The 23,596-nt window shown below is 44.6% G+C and overlaps 2 protein-coding genes and 1 long non-coding RNA gene across 3 annotated transcripts; 1 reads left to right on the top strand and 2 right to left on the bottom strand.

Moving 5' to 3' along the window:
• The first annotated feature begins 1,593 nt into the window (after positions 1 to 1,593).
• On the top strand, positions 1,594 to 2,775 carry LOC135465700 (serpin B9-like). The gene has a single exon (XM_064743017.1). It carries the CDS (start codon positions 1,594 to 1,596, stop codon positions 2,773 to 2,775), a length of 1,182 nt encoding a protein of 393 aa, XP_064599087.1.
• Positions 2,776 to 6,536: 3,761 nt separating this feature from the next.
• Positions 6,537 to 16,793, bottom strand: LOC135481784 (uncharacterized). The gene is made up of 8 exons (XM_064761488.1): positions 16,748 to 16,793; positions 16,289 to 16,375; positions 14,121 to 14,177; positions 12,912 to 13,031; positions 12,391 to 12,504; positions 11,588 to 11,923; positions 11,221 to 11,343; positions 6,537 to 10,892 (listed from the first exon to the last, which is right to left on the bottom strand). The coding sequence occupies exons 4-8, from the start codon at positions 13,027 to 13,029 to the stop codon at positions 8,863 to 8,865; spliced, it is 2,721 nt and encodes a 906-aa protein (XP_064617558.1). The 5' UTR covers positions 13,030 to 13,031; positions 14,121 to 14,177; positions 16,289 to 16,375; positions 16,748 to 16,793; the 3' UTR covers positions 6,537 to 8,862.
• A 1,900-nt stretch (positions 16,794 to 18,693) lies between these two features.
• On the bottom strand, positions 18,694 to 22,646 carry LOC135482302 (uncharacterized). The gene is made up of 3 exons (XR_010446219.1): positions 22,538 to 22,646; positions 20,334 to 20,407; positions 18,694 to 19,022 (listed from the first exon to the last, which is right to left on the bottom strand). It is a non-coding gene; the product is annotated as an uncharacterized LOC135482302 (long non-coding RNA).
• Between the last annotated feature and the right edge of the window lie 950 nt (positions 22,647 to 23,596).

Below are 23,596 nucleotides of genomic sequence, written 5' to 3'. Positions count from 1 at the left end.
TAGGCATGAAGGACATGCATTCCTAACCCGTAGTTCTGGAGGACACACGTGTGAAACACAGCGCCAGTGATCTAAATGTTGAGATACATGTGGGCAGCAGTAGTCATGAAGGACATGCATTCCTAACCCATAGTTCTCGAGAACACACGTGTGAAACACAGCTCCATTGATCTAAATGTTGAGATACATGTGGGCAGTAGTAGTCATGAAGGACATGCATTCCTAACCCATAGTTCTCGAGAACACACGTGTGAAACACAGCTCCATTGATCTAAATGTTGAGATACATGTGGGCAGTAGTAGGCATGAAGGACATGCATTCCTAACCCGTAGTTCTCGAGAACACACGTGTGAAACACAGCTCCATTGATCTAAATGTTGAGATACATGTGGGCAGCAGTAGTCATGAAGGACAGGCATTCCTAACCCGTAGTTCTGAAGGACACACCTGTGAAACACAACTCCATTGATCTAGATGTTGATATACATGTGGGCAGTAGTAGGCGAGAACGACAAGCGCCAGAGATCCACGGTGAGTGGTGGACACAGACCCCTATTACAATTTCCGTTTTTCGGGAGGGACGAATGTAATTCTGTGTATTTTAGGGTGTCTTTTTTGCCACCAGCATGCCGTTTTTGGTGTACAGGCGCATGCTTGGTATTAAAATGCTGGAAATTGTCTAAACTTTGGGCAGGTATGAGTTTTACTGATGAAAGTTTGAAATTCTGGGCTAGAGGACACAAGGAGATAGGTGGTGATGAGGCTGCGAGTGACGGGGATGGGGGTCCGTGGCTTGGTGTTATACTGTGTGTGGACCTGCAGAAACAAAGTTTATCAGTGTGTCTGGTTAACTGGCTTACCGACATGGTTTATGGAGTCTCAAAGCGATGACAAATGAGATAATGCTGGCAAGAGAGTAGAAAAGGGCAGGTTGGTTTGTCTTGTACATTAGTAAACCTACCGACACTTCTCTCCGACAATCCCTAATTCAGTTTTTTTTAACATTTCTACGTAACAGTGCGAAAGAAAATAGGTCAGAATACACATGGGATCAACCACTTGTTTTACTCCTTTCTAAACGCAACATACCAGCGCACTGCTAACCCCCGTCACAGGTGTATCTGAAAGAACAGGGCTCTGGCTTTCATATCTGTGGTACGACCATCGTTCATTGTGAGCTGTTGGACTGACTGGCGTTACGATAGACCGGTCTGGACAAGACTGGCCGTGCTCGGCTGTGACCGTCTCACGGCTTGTGGTGTTGTCTAGGCCGGAGAAAATTACCAGCAGGAATTCACCTGGCCCATGGCCTCGTTTTAACAAGGCCTCTATTATGTTAAATAGGTCTGTGTTAGAACAGTTTTCGAATCACATTCCATACATGTGTTTCTTTTATTATTACAACTTTGTATGAGGTTTTGTATCGCAAGAAGTAAGTGGTATATTTGCCAGTAGGTTATATGAGGCCCTTGCCCAAGAATATACCTGTGTCAGTGGTTGCAAGTCCAAGAGTTTTATCGCCTTCCAGTCCTCAAATTTTAGATTTGAAAAGTTCTCAAGATTTAATTCCCACAAGTCTTCGAGTAATCTCAATGGAGAAAGTGGCCCGTGGTGCGAACAACTTCGCCATTCGCCTTCACCGACTGTTATGTCAGGACGTGAGTGATGAGAACATTTGTATCTCTCCGTACAGTGTCTTCTCCTCTCTTGTCGTCATCTATCTCGGGGCCCGTGGCCAGACGGCCAAACAGATCTCAGATGTGCTGGGACTACAGCAGAAATCCACCTCCAAACTTCACGAGATATGTGCCTGGCTGTGGTTCCTCGTGAGCGAGAGCGGCGCCAGGCGGGACGAACTGTTACTGGCCAACCAACTCTTCATCCACGCCGACATAGACATACGGATGGATTACGACCAGTGGGCTGAGGCGTACTACAACACGACACCCGTCAGCATGAGCTTCGCCACTCGCCCACAGGGATCACGGCGCCGGATCAACGAGTGGATCCATAAGAAGACTGACGGCCAACTGCAGGATCTGATCCCAGACGGGGGCATCAGTGCGCGCCTCCTTATGCTCTCTATTAATGTGGCTTACTTCAGAGGCCTGTGGCGGGGCGCGTTTCCACACGGATCTATTTACAAGACCCAGTTCCAGTGTTCCCTTAACAGCATTCTGGAGGTGGACATGATGCAGAAGGAAGAGAGCCTGTTGTACGGGGACTTCCCGGATCTTCGATGTGTGGTCGTCTTTTTACCTTTATCGTGGACGCAGGGCTGGATGACAGTCATGCTACCCTATAAAACAGACAGTATCGCCCAGCTCGAATATCGCTTACGCTTTTATAATTTTAACAAGTTGAGAAAACGTATGAAAAAGCATCTTGTGAGTATTCATTTGCCAAAGTTTCGTCTTGAGAACAGTTTAGAGCTATCGAGTGCTCTTCCCATCCTTGGAATTAAAGATCTTTTCGAGGCTGGGAAAACCGACCTGTCCGCCATGTTGGAGTGTCCACCCGATGATCTTGCACTTACAGACTTTGTGCATAAGGCTTGCATCGAGGTTGGGGAAGCTGGTCGCCCGGCCGCCAAGCCCAAATCCAAATTCTCTTGTGTTCCCAAAGAGTTAACCAAGGTGACCATGATCGTCAATCGCCCCTTCCTGTTTTTCGTTCAAGATGGCGTATCAAAAGTTATTGTGTTTTCTGGTCACGTTGTCACTCCGATTGCTGCCGAGGAAGAGATAGAAAGGCTGGGGGACGAGGCCCTCTAGGAAGAGTGTTGTTTTAATGATAACTGAAAGGCTAGGGAACGCGACCCTCTAAGGAAGGTCTTGTTATGATCACTGATAGGCTGGGGGACACTGCCCCAAGAAAGGGTGCTATTATTGTGACCACTGAAAGAATGGAAAGATTCCAACTACCAGGTTATTGTGATAACCGGCAGGCCGTAGGATCTGTTACTTAACCATGTGACTTCTCGACCCACGATTGCTAACAGACACAGGAATATTGTCCACAGCTGGACGATCCTGGGGCTCACAGCAGGGTGGTCTAATGGTTGATGGACATTGTCTTCAAACCAGGTTGTATCATGATTAATAGGTTGTATAACACTGTCCTACAATGGGATAAAGACCCATGTACTGTAGAACAGTCCTGCGAAATGGCTTATAGGTTATGGCACACTGCCTTCTGACCATGTGGTACAAAACATGGTATTTCCGGTAATACCTATCTGATCAGGTGGTATGAAGAGGGATAAGCTGTGGAAGATGTCATCTGACCAGGTAGTATAGAGGGCGATAGGATACCGTACACGTCATCTGACCATTTGTAGTGGGATAAACACAGATAGCTGTGGAACATCTGACCAGGTGGTATTAAAACTAATGGGGTGTAGGTGAAACACTGTGATCTGTCCTGTGGCTGAGTGGCATTATAGCAGATAGACTTGGAGATACTGCCTTATGAATCAATGGCGTTATGGCAGATAAGCCATGGGATACGGTCTTGTGACTGGATGGTATTATGGCTAATAGGCTGAGGGATACGGTACTGTGACATGTTTTATTGTTGTACTGTCTTTGAAGCTTTGTGCCCTATCGTTTTATTCATCAACTGGCTTGCTCGATCGCCAGAATAAGGTGTCTTTATTGACTGAAGGGAAGATGGTGATTTATTTATTTTATATTGATCAGGTATTTTTATAATTTATATTTATTTTAACTTATACGGGCGGCCAGCTTGATTGGGGGGGGGGGGGGGGGGGGAGGACAGATCCCGAGGGGAACCCACGACCATCCGCAGATTACTGCAAGACCTTCCCACCTGCGGTCAGAGAGGAACTGATAGGACCGTTTGTGTTTAAATGTGGCTGATAATTTCATCGGGAAAGGTCCGATTACAGACCAGACATAAGTTTATCCAGAGATTTAGTAACTTTAGCCAGTGTAGCGATATATCTTTATCATTATAATACGATATTGGTACACAAAAATGTGAGCAAGGCCTGAGGTGCTGATATTCAAACGGAAAGTGCGATCGCAAACTTTATAAATGTAGAGCATACTGGTACAAAACAACAAACAATTCGAGTATTAATTTTCATGTAAGATCATCTTTAATATGAATGTAAGGCAATAAACGTTAAGATATTGTGAAATATGATTTTAAAAATATATGCATGTACAGGTAAATGTGTAGAGCTTGCTGTGACCGACAATGGGTTATAAAATACGGCTTTGTTATAAATAAACACCAAACGAGAGAAACATGTTTTCTTTTAGGACCAAATATGCATTCCGTGATTATACTATTTGCTATGTAAGAGAGAGTACAGTGACACAACAAACTCAGTGGCTTACTGCAGGCTGAAACCATTTGTATTCCCGCTTCGTTACTCGAAGAATTGATGAAGCTTGACGTTCTGGACTAATGCTAACATGTAAAATACGTATAATACACATTATAATAACTATAAATATCAAATTATTCCTTACCTATGCAGCCTGAAGACTAACACGAGGAACAGGTAGGCGCAAGCCAGTGTGACTGGACAGCAAGAGGTACTTTACGGCAGATAAGTGTTTTCTTTTACAGGCTGTGTGGTACTCGATTCAAAACCCACACCGCATAGCGTCTGAAGCTAGATGTACATTGGTACTCGATTCATAACCCACTGTCCAGAGCGTCTGAAGCTAGATGTACATTGGTACTCGATTCAAAACCCACACCCCACAGCGTCTGAAGCTAGATGTTCATTGGTACTCGATCCATAACCCACACATCACAGCGTCTGAAGCTAGATGTACATGGGTACTCGATTCATAACCCACACATCACAGCGTCTGAGGCTAGATGTACACTGGTACTCGATTCATAACCCACACATCACAGCGTCTGAGCTAGATGTACATTGGTACTCGATTCATAACCCACACATCACGGCGTCTGAAGCTAGATGTACATTGGTACTCGATTCATAACCCACACATCACAGCGTCTGAAGCTAGATGTACATGGGTACTCGATTCATAACCCACACATCACAGCGTCTGAGGCTAGATGTACACTGGTACTCGATTCATAACCCACACATCACAGCGTCTGAGCTAGATGTACATTGGTACTCGATTCATAACCCACACATCACAGCGTCTGAAGCTAGATGTACATTGGTGCTCGATTCATAACCCACACATCACAGCGTCTGAAGCTAGATGTACATTGGTACTCGATTCATAACCCACACCCCACAGCGTCTGAAGCTAGATGTACATTGGTACTCGATTCATAACCCACTGTCCACAGCGTCTGAAGCTAGATGTAAATTGGTACTCGATTCATAACCCACACCGCACAGCGTCAGAAGCTAGATGTACATGGGTACTTGATTCATAACCCACACCCCACAGCGTCTGAAGCTAGATGTACATTGGTACTCGATTCAAAGCCCACTGTCCAGAGCGTCTAAAGCTAGATGTACATGGGTACTCGATTCAAAGCCCACTGTCCACAGCATCTGAAGCTAGATGTACATTGGTACTCGATTCATAACCCACACATCACAGCGTCTGAAGCTAAATGTACATTGGTACTCGATTCATAACCCACACATCACAGCGTCTGAAGCTAGATGTACATTGGTACTCGATTCATAACCCACACACCACAGCGTCTGAGGCTAGATGTACACTGGTACTCGATTCATAACCCACACATCACAGCGTCTGAGCTAGATGTACATTGGTACTCGATTCATAACCCACACATCACAGCGGCTGAGCTAGATGTACATGGGTACTCGATTCATACCCCACTGTCCACAGCGTCTGAAGCTAGATGTACATTGGTACGCATTCATAACCCACACATCACAGCGCCCGAAGCTAGATGTACATTGGTACTCAATTCATAACCCACACATCACGGCGTCTGAGCTAGATGTACATTGGTACTCGATTCATAACCCACACATCACGGCGTCTGAAGCTAGATGTACATTGGTACTCGATTCATAACCCACACCGCACAGCGTCTGAAGCTAGATGTACATGGGTACTCGATTCATAACCCACACATCACAGCGTCTGAGGCTAGATGTACACTGGTACTCGATTCATAGCCCACACCGCACAGCGTCTGAAGCTAGATGTACATGGGTACTCGATTCATAACCCACACATCACAGCGTCTGAAGCTAGATGTTCATTGGTACTCGATTCATAACCCACACATCACAGCGGCTGAGCTAGATGTACATTGGTACTCAATTCATAACCCACACATCACAGCGTCTGAGGCTAGATGTACACTGGTACTCGATTCATAGCCCCCACCGCACAGCGTCTGAAGCTAGATGTACATTGGTACTCGATTCATAACCCACACATCACAGCGTCCGAAGCTAGATGTACATTGGTACTCGATTCATAACCCACACATCACAGCGTCTGAAGCTAGATGTACATTGTTACTCGATTCATAACCCACGTATGACAGCGTCTGAGCTAGATGTACATGGGTACTCGATTCATAACCCACTGGCCACAGCATCTGAAGCTAGATGTACATGGGTACTCAATTCATAACGTCTGAAGCTAGATGTACATTGGTACTCGATTCATAAGCCACACACGCCACAGCGTCTGAAGTTAGATATACATGCATGACATGGTATGTATGGCCCGATATTGCGTCTAAGTTTGCCTAGGTTCTGGTCAGTCATCAGAAACATATAAGGAAACGTGTCACATGGACCTACATGGACATACATGATAGACTTACTCTGGGACATGCATGTCAAACACAATGATGGACATAGACCTGAACATACATAATGAGCATGAATGATTACATGAAGGACGTAGGAGGACATATATGATGGACGTTCAGGGTGAACATCATACATGATGGACATAGACAATGGGCTTACATGATGGACACAGACAATGGGTTTACATGATGGACATAGACAATGGGTTTACACGAAGGACATAGACAATAGGCTTACATGAAGGACATAAGACAATAGGCTTACATGATGGAAATCCGCGGATGAAATTATAGATGGTCATACATGATGGACATAGACAATGGTCTTACATGATGGACATAGACAATAGGCTTACATTGTCATAGACAATGGGCTTAGATGATGGACACAGACAATGGGCTTACATGATGGACATAGACAATAGGCTTACATTGTCATACACAATGGAGGGGCCTCCGTGGCTCAGTCGGTTAGTGCGCTAGCGCAGCGTAATGACCCAGGAGCCTCTCACCAATGCGGTCGCTGTGAGTTCAAGTCCAGCTCATGCTGGCTTCCTCTCCGGCCGTAAGTGGGAAGGTCTGACAGCAACCTGCGGATGGTCGTGGGTTTCCCCCGAGCTGTGCCCGGTTTCCACCCACCATAATGCTGGCCGCCGTCGTATAAGTGAAATATTCTTGAGTATGGCGTAAAACACCAATCAAAAAAAAAAAAAAAAATCATACACAATGGGCTTAGATGATGGACATAGACAATGGGCTTACATCATGGACATAGACAATATGCTTACATTGTCATAGACAATGGGCTTAGATGATGGACATAGACAATGGGCTTACATGATGGACATAGACAATAGGCTTACATTGTCATACACAATGGGCTTACATGATGGACATAGACAATGGGCTTACATCATGGACATAGACAATGGGCTTACATTGTCATAGACAATGGGCTTACATGAAGGACATAGACAATAGGCTTAGATGATGGACATAGACAATAGGCTTATATGATGGACATAGACAATAGGTTTATATGATGGACATCGACAATGGCTTTGCATGATGGACATAGACAATGGGCTTACATGAAGGACATAGACAATAGGCTTAGATGATGGACATAGACAATATGCTTATATGATGGACATAGACAATAGGTTTATATGATGGACATCGACAATGGCTTTGCATGATGGACATAGACAATGGGCTTACATGAAGGACATAGACAATAGGCTTAGATGATGGACATAGACAATAGGCTTATATGATGGACATAGACAATAGGTTTATATGATGGACATCGACAATGGCTTTGCATGATGGACATCGACAATGGCTTTGCATGATGGATATTCATGGATGAAATTATACACGGTCATACATGATGGATATTCATGTTGGACATGATACTTTCACAGCGAATAGTTGGGGTACGTGTATGTGGCATATCTGTGTTAAAGATGGAAGGGATGCAGGTTTTCCATCCATAATCATAATATACAGACTAGAAACCAAAGCTCACCAAAGTATCATTGCCAAACAAGCAGCTTGGGAGAGATGGAGTTGCAGTATAAGTAAATATATCTGCATATCGCTAAAGTGGGCACACAGCCGGTGGCATGGCGCTCAGCCGTGGGCAACCTGTAAAAAGTAGCACCAGACATATTTTTTACATTTGTGGACGTCACTAATGGCAAGTAGGCCTACACAATATACATGTAAGACGACGATGTGACCATCGGCTTTCACACGGTACAAACTATTATAATCAATAAATTGCACTATTCAGGCAATTGTGGTGAAAGAGTAACAGTAATTGTTCTGATACTACAAATACCTTGTGAAACCTTGAGTAGATAAAACCAATTAAAAATATCACATAGATAGAAATTTATATTCGTTAACTGCTTAGATATATCGTGTGTTCTGTACCACAGAGAGCAAAAGTTGTCTACGTGAACAGTTCATGAGTTCTCGGTAGGCCTATACACGTCTACCATTACTTATGTAAAGCTTTTAATTTATCCTTGATTTTCATCCTTTGATTAGTGTGGAATACAAACAGAGGTACAAATTCAAATACATGAACTCCTCTTCGTGCCGTAAGAGAGTAGCAAAGCCACAAGCGGGTCGTTGAATGTGCTGCAGGCTTCGTCAAGCGGGGCTGAGCCTTGACGACTCGTTATGCTGGGGTTGGCTCCCCTGATCAGGAACAGCGCCGCCGCCTCAACGTGGCCTAGTATGACCGTTATGTAGAGCGGCGACCAGCCGTACTTATTCTGCGCGTTCTTGTCAAAGCCATTGTCCAGCAGGTGATGAATACGAACAAGGTCGCCAGTCCTCGCCGCCTCATGAAGACCACTGTGTTTTAATGTAGACAAGAATTTGTCTCTGAACGACGTGATTGCAATCTTACTTCGTGACGATCCACCTAAAGTTTCCAAGGCCACGTGTGAGGCGAGAGTGAAGACGACTTCCGTACGCTCCCCGAAAACGGCTGCGTGTAAAGGACCCAGGCCCAGTCTGTTGGTCAAATCAGGGTTCGCCTTGTTTTGCAGTAAGAGGTCCACCACGGCCGTGTGTCCGTGAAGGGAGGCCAGGTACAGAGGACTCTCCCCGGCGTCGTTGACAGCGTCCACCAGACAACCCTTATCCAGGAGAAACTGAGCTGTGTTGGTGCAACCCCCCGTAGCAGCCGAGTGAAGTAAACTCTGTCCGTACTCATTGCGCAGGCGCACGCCGTTCTTGCCAAGAGTGACGTCCTGAAGCAGAACACGCAGGAAGGTCAAAAGGCCCTGACGAGCGGCCCTGTGGACGATCTCTCCCTGAGAGCACGACCCGCTCACAGAGCGAAGCTTCTCTCGGACAGCATCAGTCACAATGTGCTTCTTCCAAGAAAGGACGAAATCCTCGGATTTCCAGGAAGGGTTGTCTAAAATGGCCTTCACATTGCCAGCCAGAAATTCGTTTGTCAGAACTTTGGCTAGTTGGGGCCAGTGTTTGGGGCTGACGACCACCATGGTCTGTGACGTCGTGGGCTGACTGCCCTGCGGTATCAACTTCCCAGCTATGACATCAGGATGACACCATCTTAACACCAGCTCTATGTTTAGATCAGCCATCTCCAACAAAGCCACGTCGGCAAATGACGTCAGTGAAAATTGTAGACTGGTTTCAGTCTTTTCTACGTAAATTTTGGCCAACTTGTCAGCTTTCTGCTGGAACTCCTCGGGAGAGGGCGATGTCGAAGACGGTTTCTTACTACACATTTTCCAGATCTGTTCAATCTTGTCACGCTCCGTGGAGGGGAGCTCAGTCAATGGCCGGGACAACACCGTTCGGCTCAGTTTACCACCATGAACTAACATCAGAGAAAGAACACAGAATGCCGCTGGATCTTCTTTCCGCAGATTGCACATGTCTTTCCTCATTGTGTCCATGGGTTTGTAGAAGAGGGCCGTGGCGGAGTTTCTGAAGCTTTCCGACGTTCTCACCAAATGACAGCAGAGAGGAAAGAGCGGCGGGACCGCAGGCAGAGTCATTAATCGGACAGTATCTGCCCAAGATGGATCACTCGGGTGCATACCTATCAAGCCGAGGTGCTTCTCCAACATGGAACGTCTTTCTCCTAAGGCCAATTTTCCGGAGATTTCTACTGCAGAAGAAAAGGGCGGGTATCGCATGACGCTGTACTGAGATGCAGCCCAAATATCAGTACGAACAGTGGCTATTATTTTAACGTTATCTGTACAAAGACATTCTTGCAATCGTTTAGCGGAAGACCGCCAATATTGCTGCAATTCTGACGAGGCACAGAGTTTCCCAAATGGGTCATCGACAACAAACACCAACTTTAAGCCTTCTATATAGATCCGCTCAATCTCGGCTATCGTCCTGACTTTCAGGGGCAGATAACCCTCGGCAGAGTGGAGTATCCAGGCGGCATACATGGCCGAGGCGGTCTTTCCTGTCCCTGGACCACCTGTCAGTGTCACACCCCGAGTGTCCTTGTGCCTTAGAAGCTTAGCAAAAGCCTGGTACGTCGTTGTCTCAACAAAGTAATCGGCGACTTTTTTGCAGTCCTCTAAGAAAATGTCCTGGTCAACTGTAACGAAAAATCAAGCATAGGTCAGTTGAATTCCACTTTAAAAACAGCGGAAAGAGTACTAGCAGTCGAATCATACGCTAAGCATCGTACATTTGGGCAGTTTAAATGGATACAGTTATTTTCAAGGGTACACCTAGGAATTTGAGAATAACTTACCACACAAATACACTAAAGTTCGAGAATAGCGAACCGCACAAATAAAATAAAGTTTGAGAATAACTTAACCAACAAATAAACTAAAGTTGAGAATAACTTACCTCACAAATAAGCTAAAGTTTGAGAATAACTTACCCCACAAGTAAACAAAAGTTTGAGAACAACTTACTTTTCTCCTCAATACTTAGTGGCAGGCTTCTCCGTTCCACGTTGAGGACAGGTAGGGACAGACCCCTCTTCAAAACCTCCATGCTTCGGGCCTTCCTCATGGCACTCCTGTCACGCAGGAGAACTGAACATGGAAATAGAAAGCAGACAGATGTAGTCACACGTTACAGTTTACCAAAAACAGACCACCTATATTCTTGTACACTCTAACAGGTTTCTGGCTGCATTTAAAACTTGAACTTGACATAACTTTTAGCTTACGCGTAACTACTAACATATCAGAATTTAAAAGGACCGAAATGAAGCATTTCCGACATTCCCAATTTACTACCACAATTCTTACAATTATTATCTGCGTCACATCTCACCTGGTTGTCCTGTAGCAGGGAGACTCAGCTGTGCCTTACGTGGGGCGGGTTCCTGGGGCGGCGGGGGTTGAGGGGCCGGGGGTTTAGGTCTGGACGGATGGGGATCTACAGCGGTCTCTGTTGGCCTGTGTCTGTTGACCCCACCATTCTGCCTGAAGGTGATCTGGGTGTCTGTGGGCCTCCCAGATGACCGTGGAGGAATGCCGGTCTCAGCAACAGGTGCCCGACTCAAGTCGTTATCTCCCTTCAGTCTCGTGGCGGCTGTGGGACCACGAGGTGGGTAGAAGACTTCATCCGGTCCGACACTTGTCGGGGATCGTCCGGCACCGTATTGATCTGGATCAAAAGATGGAGGATAGCGTTTAGACATCACAGCGGCTTCCACAGATAGCTTGAGACACTCGAATTAGACGATCACAGCTCACAAATTGCACAACCAGAAGGAGAAACCTGTATATACCTCTTCAAGATGTTAGTTCCCAGGCCAAGTTCGCGGCGGCAATATCTTCCATTGCCTGCTAGATTAGTATATACAAGGCCAACTGGGGAACAGCGATGTTTTCAAGGCTAGCTGAAGAAAATTTTAACTCTCATAACCTATTACTCTGAATATATCATCAAGGAACTTCTCTACGGTAGAATGATAAATTAATGATGAGTATGTGAAATACATAAGGTTTGTGTCGTGTAGATCTACTTGACTATGCTAGCTCATCAGTGCATGTTAGTATTCTCCTCGTATGTTTACCCGTGAGACACATCACACATGTTTGTGCCTCTGCCGTCAGTGTCGGCCATCTTACCCATGATTTGCATTGGCTCTGGCAGGTATCTGTCCATCTGTGAAGGTAATGCCTCTCTGGTCCTCAGCTCCTCGAAGCGACGAGCTCTCGGGCCTGTGTCGTTGTTTGGAAGAACTGTAAGACATGTGATACACGAAATAGAATCAGGCAACCCAGTCCGTTGTTGTACTTGGGCAAGTCTTTGATTAGATCGTCCTGGGAAACTCTTATCTTAAAGCTAAAACACATGCAGCCTTCAAGGTGTTACGACCAGAGAAATTTCTCTGACGTTATGGTTTTACCTGTGACAATGTCAACCTACTCAGCTAATATATGCCTTGATTACCATAGACACGAAACCAAAACTCACCAGGATAAATAGTCTGCTCATTATCAGATGGAAATGATAATGTATGCATTTTTATTTCATAATAAAAAAATTTCAAATTACGTCAACATCGTTTTGCGAATGTCCCTGTGCAGTACCCCTTAATCCCGACAGAACTGACCTTGAACTTTGACTATCCTGAGTACATACTTACTCTTCACCATATCATCATAGCGAGTCTTGTCAATGTCTGGAGGAAAGTCCCCATGGCTGACCTTGTCCGTGGGAGAGGCTGAGCCCGACCCTGAGCCCAGCCTGTGGTGTTCCAGCATGGCTGGTTAAACAACAAACAATACCGTATACACGGCGAACTACATTGAAAGCAGTGCTCAGTGATACCATTTCCACTTCTACCGAAGCTACCGAGGTAACCGCTGATACAGATAAAGGCTAGATAAAGAGTTCTAAATACAAAAGCACGTCTTGAAACTATATCAATAGTTCTACTTCTATGGGAGTCCACCGGTTTCAGATGGGATTTCATGACGAGGGATAAGTGTTATCGACAACTTGGGACGTTTCCCTGTCGTATTAGATAGAAACACTTTTTAGGCAGGGTCTACATTCTGTGGGCCTAGGCTATAATGCGTGCAATTATCTACTGTAAATGTAAGCAGTGAGATTTGTTCGCATTGGGAACATTTGCCCAAACGGAAGCGAAAAGATCATCTAAAAATAAAATGAATCACGCATGCATATATAACGGGTGATTCTAGGTTGAAAACAGCCAGTCCAGTTGTTATAGTACATGCAAACACAACAGAATTTTGTGAAAACTTGTTCTACAGTTTTTACATAATGCAGTTTTAACTCAATGAGTCTGCTTCAGGTAGCATTCGCTAATACCTTATGCGGTTGCATACATACACAACACGTAAACCACGTCAGAAACACTCCACAAAAAGGTGTATCACTCAAAATAACTAAAAAAATCAGAGAAAATGCATGGAACAAGGTACACATAAGAATGCAGTAATGTACTACAAGGCAAATAAGGTGGACGGACGGAAGTATATGCAGATGTATTTTAATAAATGGCTTGCCTTTCTCTTTATAAACTGGTAGTTCCTGTTTTACAACTGAAATAAGAAGTGAGGGTTAATGAAATGAGTGTCCGAATGAGTGTGTGGACAAAACATATGCCGCCAGGTGGCTGGTCAGGGCTTACCTTTAATGTAGGCTCACTGATGAGATCTGACTTTGACAATACGCGTCGTACACTTTACTATGTTGATGTGCTCCCCAACATTAAAATGAATGTAATCGTCCCAAAATGAGCGAAAAGTTCGAGGTTGGTTCAGTGAACAAAATTAATCATATATGTCAGGAGAAATAAAATATACTGAGGCGTCATGTTGCCTACCTTCAGCGGACTCGAGCTCATCATGCGGGAAGTTATGGACAGGCTGGCCGTCAGTGCCTATAGAACAAAGCGTAGAAATGTCATAAAAGGAAGCTGGGGTATAGACAAACATCGTGTTACGACTTGCGTAGAAGTGTACCCTGTAATACGTCTGATATTACATCTGGACTACGTGTATTTCCATCATCCAGAGAGTGGATCACAGTAGTATAAAATCTGGACTATTTCCACACATGGAGCTATGTTTGATGTTCCCATTACCTGGGGAGTGGCACACATGAAGTTATGTCTCATGATTCCATTACCTGGGGAGTGGTGCACATGGAGTAATGTCTCATGTTTCCATTACATAAGGAGTGGTACACATACAGTTATGTCTCATGTTTCCATTACCTAGGGAGTGGTGCACTTGAAGTTATGTCTCATGTTTCCATTACCTGGGGAGTGGTGCACATGGAGTAATATCTCATGTTTCCATTACCTAGGGAGTGGTGCACATGAAATTATGTCTCATGTTTCCATTACCTAGGGGAGTGGCACACATGCAGTTATGTCTCATGTTTCCAGTACCTAGGGAGTGGCACACATGAAATTATGTCTCATGTTTCCATTACCTGGGGAGTGGTGCACATGGAGTAATCTCTCATGTTTCCATTACCTAGGGAGTGGCACACATGCAGTTATGTCTCATGTTTCCATTACCTGGGGAGTGGCACACATGCATTTATGTCTCATGTTTCCATTACCTGGGGAGTGGTGCACATGGAGTAATGTCTCATGTTTCCATTACCTAGGGAGTGGTGCACATGAAATTATGTCTCATGTTTCCATTACCTAGGGAGTGGCAAACATGGAGCTATGTCTAATGTTCCCATTACCTAGGGAGTGGCACACATGCAGTTATGTTTCATGTTTCCATTACCTAGGGAGTGGCACGCATGAAATTATGTCTTATGTTTCCATTACCTGGGGAGTGGTACACATGGATTTATGTCTCATGTTTGCATTACCTAGGGAGTGGCAGACATGAAGTTATGTCTCATGTTTCCATTACCTAGGAAGTAGCAACACATGGAGTTATGTCTAATGTTCCCATTACCTAGGGAGTGGCACACATGCAGTTATGTCTCATGTTTCCAGTACCTAGGGAGTGGCACACATGAAATTATGTCTTATGTTTCCATTACCTTGGGAGTGGTGCACATGGAGGTATGTCTCATGTTTCCATTACCTAGGGAGTGGCAGACATGAAGTTATGTATCATGTTTCCATTACCTAGGGAGTGGCACACATGAAGTTATGTCTAATGTTTCCATTACCTAGGGAGTGGCACACATGGAGTTATGTCTAATGTTCCCATTACCTAGGGAGTGGCACACATGAAGTTATGTCTCATGTTTCCATTACCTAGGGAGTGGCACACATGGAGCTATGTCTAATGTTCCCATTACCTAGGGAGTGGCACACATGCAGTTATGTCTCATGTTTCCATTACCTAGGAAGTAGCAACACATGGAGATATGTCTGATCTTTCCATTACCTAGGGAGCAATGCACATCTAGAGGATGTTTCCATTACCTAGGGTGTGGCACAAGTGGCATTACGTCTGGGGTATGTTTCCATTACCTAGGGAGTGGCACACGTGGAGGTATGTCTGATGTTTCCATTACCTGGGGAGTGGTGCACATGGAGTAATGTCTAATGTTTCCCTTACCCATGGTGTGGCACCCAAAGTGTGGCACAAATGGTATTGCGTGTAGAGTATATTTCCATTACCTAGGGTGACACAAATGGTATTGTTTCTGGGTATGTTTTACCGTCCTCGGGAGTGACACCAATTGTATTGCGTTTGGAGTGTATTTCCATTACATAGCGTCTGACACAAATGGTATTGCGTCCGGGGTATCGTTCACTGACCTAGTGAGTGACACAAATGGTATTGCGTCTGGAGTTTATTTCCGTTACCTAAGGTGTGACACAAATGGTATTATATCAGGACTGTTTTCATTACCCTCATGAATGTGGTACAGGAGTGGTACATGTGATGTCATGTGTGAACCATGTTTTTAGTACTCTGTGGAGAATGTTCCATCTGGCATTATATCAGGATTGAGAGTAAATCATGTAACACACTATATGACAACTACCCCAGGGGTGCGGTGTGTTACCTCGGAGTTTCCTCGCCGTGAGAAGCCAGTAGAGGATGGCCAGAAACAAGCTAAGGACACAGAATAATATCCCGGCCACGCGCAGACCTGTCCGTGGAAAACACACACAGATAATTCATGTTTTACATTGAAACTAGAAATTGCTTCACAATTCTATAATGTACTTAGTTGCTCATTACACCAAATACACATTCACAAACTTACCTAATATTGAAACATTTTATCCTTTTCCTAGTTAGGCGAATGACTAGCTTAGGAAGCAATGACTTGTTACAAGATTCCAATCATACCAGTGCTTGAAGGATGCAAGCTGGGAGGGCTGCATCTTACCCTGTATACAGTGGGTGGGAAGCCTCGGCCAGTCTTCTGGGCTAGCAGAATGGTCGATGACTATTATCGGTACATTTCCGATAGTTCTAAGGACAGATCTAATTAATAAATTGGACAAGACTAACTTACGCTGTAATTTCTGGACACATTCCTGACACACATAGATGATCAGGACGATGGCACTAACTGTACACGCAAGCGCACTGGCTGCTGCCACCAGGCGTAAGATGCGACGGTCTGGGAACATAGGACAGGCAATAAGCTGGGCCGCAACAGATAATGTAATCCTTGATTACGATTACAATCGTAAATCACTGAAAGAAAATCGGCTATCCCAAAGGAACAATTTTGTATGACCATAAATATGTGCTTTTTACAGTTACTTTTAAGGTTGTTTTTGAAGAGGAGCTTCTGTCATAAACAGTTCTTATGGCCATCTTTCAAGGCGTAGCTTATGCACCTAACTTATGGTGAAGGCTATAAGTATACAGTTTTACGCTTCCTGCAGGATTTAGTAGTTAACCCCAACAACTCATCAAATGGTTAATTTACATGAAGTGATTACAGACGATAGAGAAGACTCACACAGCTTGACCTCCATGATCCTCCGTCTCGCACTGAGGACAAACCAGAGGATGGCCGAGGCAAGGAGCAGGATGTCCAGCGTGACGCAGATCCCCACTGCAACGGTGTCCGGCCGAGCGCATTCTACAACACAGGAAACGCATCCATAGTCTCCGTACGCTACCAATGCGTACTAATAATTATAAGTGTGTCTTCTCATCCCACTAAACCTGTAGTAAATGATATGTTATTATACCAGCCCTGTGTATGACACTTATACCAGCCCTGTGTATGACACTTATACCAGCCCTGTGTATGACACTTATACCAGCACTAGGCATATCACGTGCATCAGCTCTAGGCGCGTCACTCGCATCAGCACTAGGTATGTCACTTGTACCAGCACTAGGTACATCGCATTTACCAGCACTAGGTATCACTTGTACGAGCACTAGGTATATCGCATTTGCCAGCACTAAGAATATCACTTGCATCAGCACTAGGCGTGTCACTTGCATCAACACTAGGTATGTCACTTGTACAAGCACTAGGCATGTCACTTGCATCCTCAATAGGTATGTGACTTGTACAAGCACTAGGTATGTGACTTGTACAAGCACTAGCTATGTCACTTGTACCAGCAGGAGGTATGTCACTTGTACAAGCAGAAGGTACGTCACTTGTACAAGCACAAAGTATATCACTTGTACAAGGACTAGGCATGTCACTTCTACCCGCACTAGGTAAGTCACTTGTACCACCACTAGGTATGTCACTTGTACCAACAATAGGCATGTCACTTCTACCAGCACTAGGTATGTCACCTGTACCAGCATTAAGTGTATCACTTGTACCACCACTGGGTCAGTTCCTTTACCAGTACTAGGCATGTCACTTGTACCAACACTAAGTATATCACTTGTACCAGCACTAGGTATATCACTTGCATCAGCACTAGGAATGATACTTGTACCAGCACTAGGTATGTCACCTGTACGAGCACGAGGTAAGTCTCTTGTATCAACAATAGGCATGTCACTTCTACCACCACTAGGTATATGTCACCTGGTTCAGCACTAGGCATGTTACTTCTACCAGCACTAGGTATCTCACATTTACAATCACTAGGTATGTCACTTGTACAAGCACTAGATATGTTACTTGTACAAACACTAGGTATGTGAGTTTACCCGCAACATGTATGTCACTTATGCAAGCACTAGGTATGTCACTTGTACCAGCAAGAGGTGTGTCACATGTACAAGCACGAAGTATGTCACTTGTACAAGCACTAAGTATGTCACTTGTACAAGCACTTGTACCCGAACTAGGTATGTCACCTGTACCAGCAGTAGGTATGTGAGTTTACCCGCAACATGTATGTCACTTGTACCATCACTTGATATGTCACTTGCAGCACTACTACAAGTATTCCACTTGTACCATTCATGGGAACATTTCTAGGTATGGGCACACGAGCAGCACTTACCGGTGACGACCAGAATGACCTTTCCCCAGGCTGTGGGAATCGTGTCTGTTGGTATATGCACAGAGCACGTGTATGTGGCACTGTCTGAGACCATCGGTTGAGCCAGGATCAGATCCGCCCGCTGACCGAGCCGGACTCGCCCGGAAAATCGCCCTCCCGGGACCCCATTAGCGTACTGGTCTGAGAGGATCAGTCGACCGTCACGGTCTCCGAGGGTCCAGTGGATGGTCGCCTGTGTACGGACCGCGGCCCCCTGAGACTGGTAGCTACATGGCAGAGTGACTTCTTCCACCCTCGCTTGTATGATCACTTCCTGTGACGGGGGGAAAATCTCCACTCCAAGGCTCAGATCTGAGAAAATAGAGAGTTAAGGAATGGACATGAAGATGGTTCCCAAAAAAACTCGAAGGCCGTCCGAGAGAGCACAGTTAATCCCTGTACAGTTCGGTAATGTGAGTCATGAAGTGAAAAGACACCCACATATTGCCTGACCGTAGACTGTGGTAATGTGAGATGGCATGAAATGAGAAGACACCCACATATTGTCTGCCTGTAGACTGTGGTAATGTGAGATGTCACGAAGTGAGAAGACACTAACATATTTTCGGTCCGCAGACTGTGGTAATATGAGATGTCATGAAATGAGAAGACACCCACATATTGTCTGGCTGCAGACTGTGGTAATGTGAGATGTCACGAAATGAGGAGACACCCGCACATTTTCAGACCGTAGACTGTGGTAATGTGAGATGTCATGAAGTGGGGAGACACCCACATATTGTCTGACTGTAGACTGCGGTAATATAACATGTAATGGAGTGAGGAGACACCCCTCATATTGCCTGACTGTGGACTGTGGTAATGTGAGATACTCAGATATTGTCTGACTGAGGACTGTTGTAATATGAGATGTAATGGAACCAAGAGACACCTACATATTTTCTGACTGTAGACTGGTAATGCGAGGTTTAATGGAGTGAGAAGACGCCCACGTATTGTCTTAGCCAGATATTGTCTTACCGTAGGCTGTGGTAATGTGACACGTAATGGAGTAAGAAGACACCCAGATATTCTCTTACCGTAGACTGTGGTAATATGGGGTGTAATGGAGTGGGGAAATGCCCATATTTTGTCTCACTGCAGACTGTGATAATATGAGGTGTAATGAAGCGGGGAGAGACCCAGGTATTGTCTGACCGTAGACTGTTGTAAGACACCCACATATTGTTAGGCTGTAGACTGTGGTAATGTGAGATGTCATGAAGTGGGGAGACACCCAAATATTGTCTGACTGTAGACTGCGGTAATATAACATGTAATGGAGTGAGGAGACACCCTCATATTGCCTGACTGTGGACTGTGGTAATGTGAGATACCCAGATATTGTCCGACTGAGGACTGTGGTAATATGAGATGTAATGGAGTGAGGAGACACCCAGATATTGTCTGACCGTAGACTGTGGTAATGTGAGATACCCAGATATTGTTGACTTGTTGACGTCGAAATTAAGCTTTAGTATGAAGTGACGTGGTATGGATTGATAGGTTTTGTAAACTTGATTTGTTGTCAACACACTATTTGCTCTGGATATTATCTCTTTGGGACGCAAAGTTTGTAGGGGGCAAATTTTACTACCATAATATCTCTTCATTTTCTCTTACCTGTCATAAAAACCAATATTCCCACAAGGTACATCACCATTTCTCTTTTTCTTTCAGTCCATCACCATGGAAACCTAAAACATTTAAAGGTAAAGAAATGACTTATTGCGAATATCTTGAACATACTCCCATACTGACACACCGAACCAACTGGGGATGACTTAATGACAGTCATTAGATGGAATAGCTGGCAGTTTTTCGTTTTGCCAGCTGATCAAACATGTTGTCTCCTCTTTCGCTGCACTTTATTTCTTTGTTTGATTGATGTTTTACGCCGTACTCAAGAATATTTCTCTTATACGACGGCGACCAGCATTATGGTGGGAGGAAACATGGCGGAGCGCGGAGGAAACCCACGACCATCCGCAGGTAGATTTTCTCACTTAGAGGAAGCCAATATGAGCTGTACTTGAACTCACCGCGACCGCATTGGCCGCTCCACTTTAAAGATAGGCTACATAACAAGGTACTGTCATTAAACGTATGTTGTTAATGATAATTAAGAAAGATATGCCAAAAAATGTCATTTTTGAGACATTTTTTTATTTCTTAATAACCCCTCTATTCTATGCATAATTTCCGTCAATGGTCAGAAATATGCGGACATGACGTCACCTGTGAATACACTGGGCACGCAAGACCAGCTTACAGCCACCAATTCGGGCTCTCCCCTCAACAAAGTTGCTTTGACAGTTTTCACCGTTGGCGTCACCAAAGTAGGCTAATTAATTTAGGCCTTATGAAAACTGTATTTTAAAGCCATTTTAAGACCCAAAACGAAAGTTGAGAAGCTTTTTTTTGACGTTAATATGTTAGGTCAATTAAATATTTACTTCATATTAAGAAAAAGCACCCGGAGCCCTTTATGCATTGTTCTTGTGATGATCGTCAGTCCTGGCCAGTAAACATGCCTGTATTATACAACCTTCATTAGTATCTTGCTTTCTTGTCATCCACGCCGCCAACACCGTCGTTAGGCCTATCTTTCATACCTAAATTAAGAGACATTCAGCCAGACCCGAGACTTACACTTACACGGATAGAGGCTAGCCGTGGAAAAGAGTCATATTGTTTAAAGGTTCTATTACATAACCCATGCAATTCCGTTACCTCATCCGTGTGTCAGAATGACACCGTCAGCTATTCTGGGCGATGATGCACGTGCCCCGCGCGGCCTTGTTATAGACTTACATACTGAATGTTTGTTGTATTTGTGGTACGATACAGAGCTTAACACCGCTTATGTTCACACTTCATTAGCGGGTCTAATTAACGACCTGTCTTACAGGCAAGTAGGTGTACCGTCAGAGAGATATACCGGACAAAGTGTACCAAACATGGTGTACCAGACACGGTGTAACAAACAGGTGTACCAGACACGGGACCGTAACAATATGACCAGAGATATAAGGCGCATGTACACTGCACACGTACGTCTGTGGCAAACTAGCTGTGGGTCTTTGTAATGTGCGAGAATATTCAGAATCGTGGTGACAATATATAGGTTATCTCTAGTGTCTGAAAAAAGGGAGCTGTTGGGCAAATATGTGCTCTGGTTCTAACCACACAGTATGTTATTCACATATATACCTGGAGATCTTGTCATGTAAATTCATTTAATGGAAATAAACTGATACGTGTATGAACTGAGTAGCTGTAGAATTTACCCTTAGGGTTTCATAATACAGCACTGCGTGAGCTGTATTAACTCTACCAGTGTCATATGGATAGCCATATGAATGGGTTAGATGTAGCTGCAGAGTCGCTGGTATGTAGGCCTACATTGTCTGTAGGTAAAGTGATCGCCTGTGTGAAGCCGGCGGGTATAACACATAGCCACGCATTTAGCTTAAGAATGGCCTGCCTGCCCTCACAATTGTAGGATAAATTCCAGCTTAAGCGTCAGCAGTCGTGAACATTCAATGTTCTGCCTGATGACTTTAATGACTGCTGATAATTAGAACGTTGTGAAAGACATTCACGCTTTGAAACAGATGTCTGAATTTGCCCAATTTTAACTGACATTAATGCTTGGATGTGATTCGGGATGATATTTTTACAATGTACTCGAGCCACAACAGGTGTGAGACCCGAGACCGGAGATGCTGTCATGGGGAGTCCCGGTGAAAGGTTGGTTGTCCGTATATGTGTTTTGTGAGAGTGGGAATTGCTAACTTCGGGCAGTTAAATCACAACCCACTTACCCGCTGACTTCTGCAGCCCCGGTCCAGAGCCTGTATGGTGTATCCTGTCACGATGACCAGTCTGTATGGGTATCCGCCGCTCTACCTACCACCCTCTGATAACCCTCTGGGTCTGGTGTCCAGGGCACGTGACGGGTACTCCCGACGTAGTGTCAGGCTTTTTACTGCTTGGGTCCGGAGCTAAAACTAAACTAGGTGTGGTATGGACGAAGAGCTAGCAGTGGTGGCCATGACACACAACTATCGATTCCGACAGCAGAAAGAGACGAGAAGTCTTACCTGTAATCAGGTCAGCTTGCCAGGTGAATGGAGGGTCTAGAGGGACTTCAGCTCTGTATACACTCAACTCTACACACCTGTCATGGGGAACTAACTGATATAATAGCCACGGACATGTGTTAGCTTACAATGTGGATATGTCAACCTGCGACTGTCCGCTAATATATTGTCTCGAACCCTTCCAACGCTCACTAACTAACAGAATATAACCATAAAACTTAACTCTTTAGGCGCTGAAATATGTCACTAAGGATCAAGTTTACTGGTTATGTGTTACTAGACACTTTCGTCTCTGCTTTGTCTTAAATTGCTTACCAGAATATCAGACCAGTATCTACATGTCATACTAGTTTCAGAAGGGTATTCAGATAGTGTATACATGTCATACTAGTTTCAGAAGGGCACTCGGAGAGTATCTGCATGCCATACTAGTTTCAGAAGGGCACTCGGAGAGTATCTACATGTCATACTAGTTCAGAAGGGCACTTCGAGAGTGTCTACATGTCATACTAGTTTCAGAAGGGCATTCAGAGAGTGTATACATGTCATACTAGTTCAGAAGGGCACTCAGAGAGTGTCTACATGCCATACTAGTTCCAGGAGAATTAAACAGGTTTGAGATATGAACCAGCGACAATTGTAGGCCTATCATCCAGACTGTAACCACCTGAACATTCTTACTGTGATCTTAATTCGGGACGAAACAAGGTTGACCAGCTTAAACGAGGTAAAACGAGGTAATTCAGCTTTTGCTTCGCTTTTTGGCGGCGTTTTCCCATG

The sequence above is a fragment of the Liolophura sinensis genome, chromosome 1, assembly GCF_032854445.1.
Source record: "Liolophura sinensis isolate JHLJ2023 chromosome 1, CUHK_Ljap_v2, whole genome shotgun sequence".
NCBI classification, from domain to species: Eukaryota; Metazoa; Mollusca; class Polyplacophora; order Chitonida; family Chitonidae; genus Liolophura; species Liolophura sinensis.
This window is presented reverse-complemented; position numbering and strand designations above follow the sequence as displayed.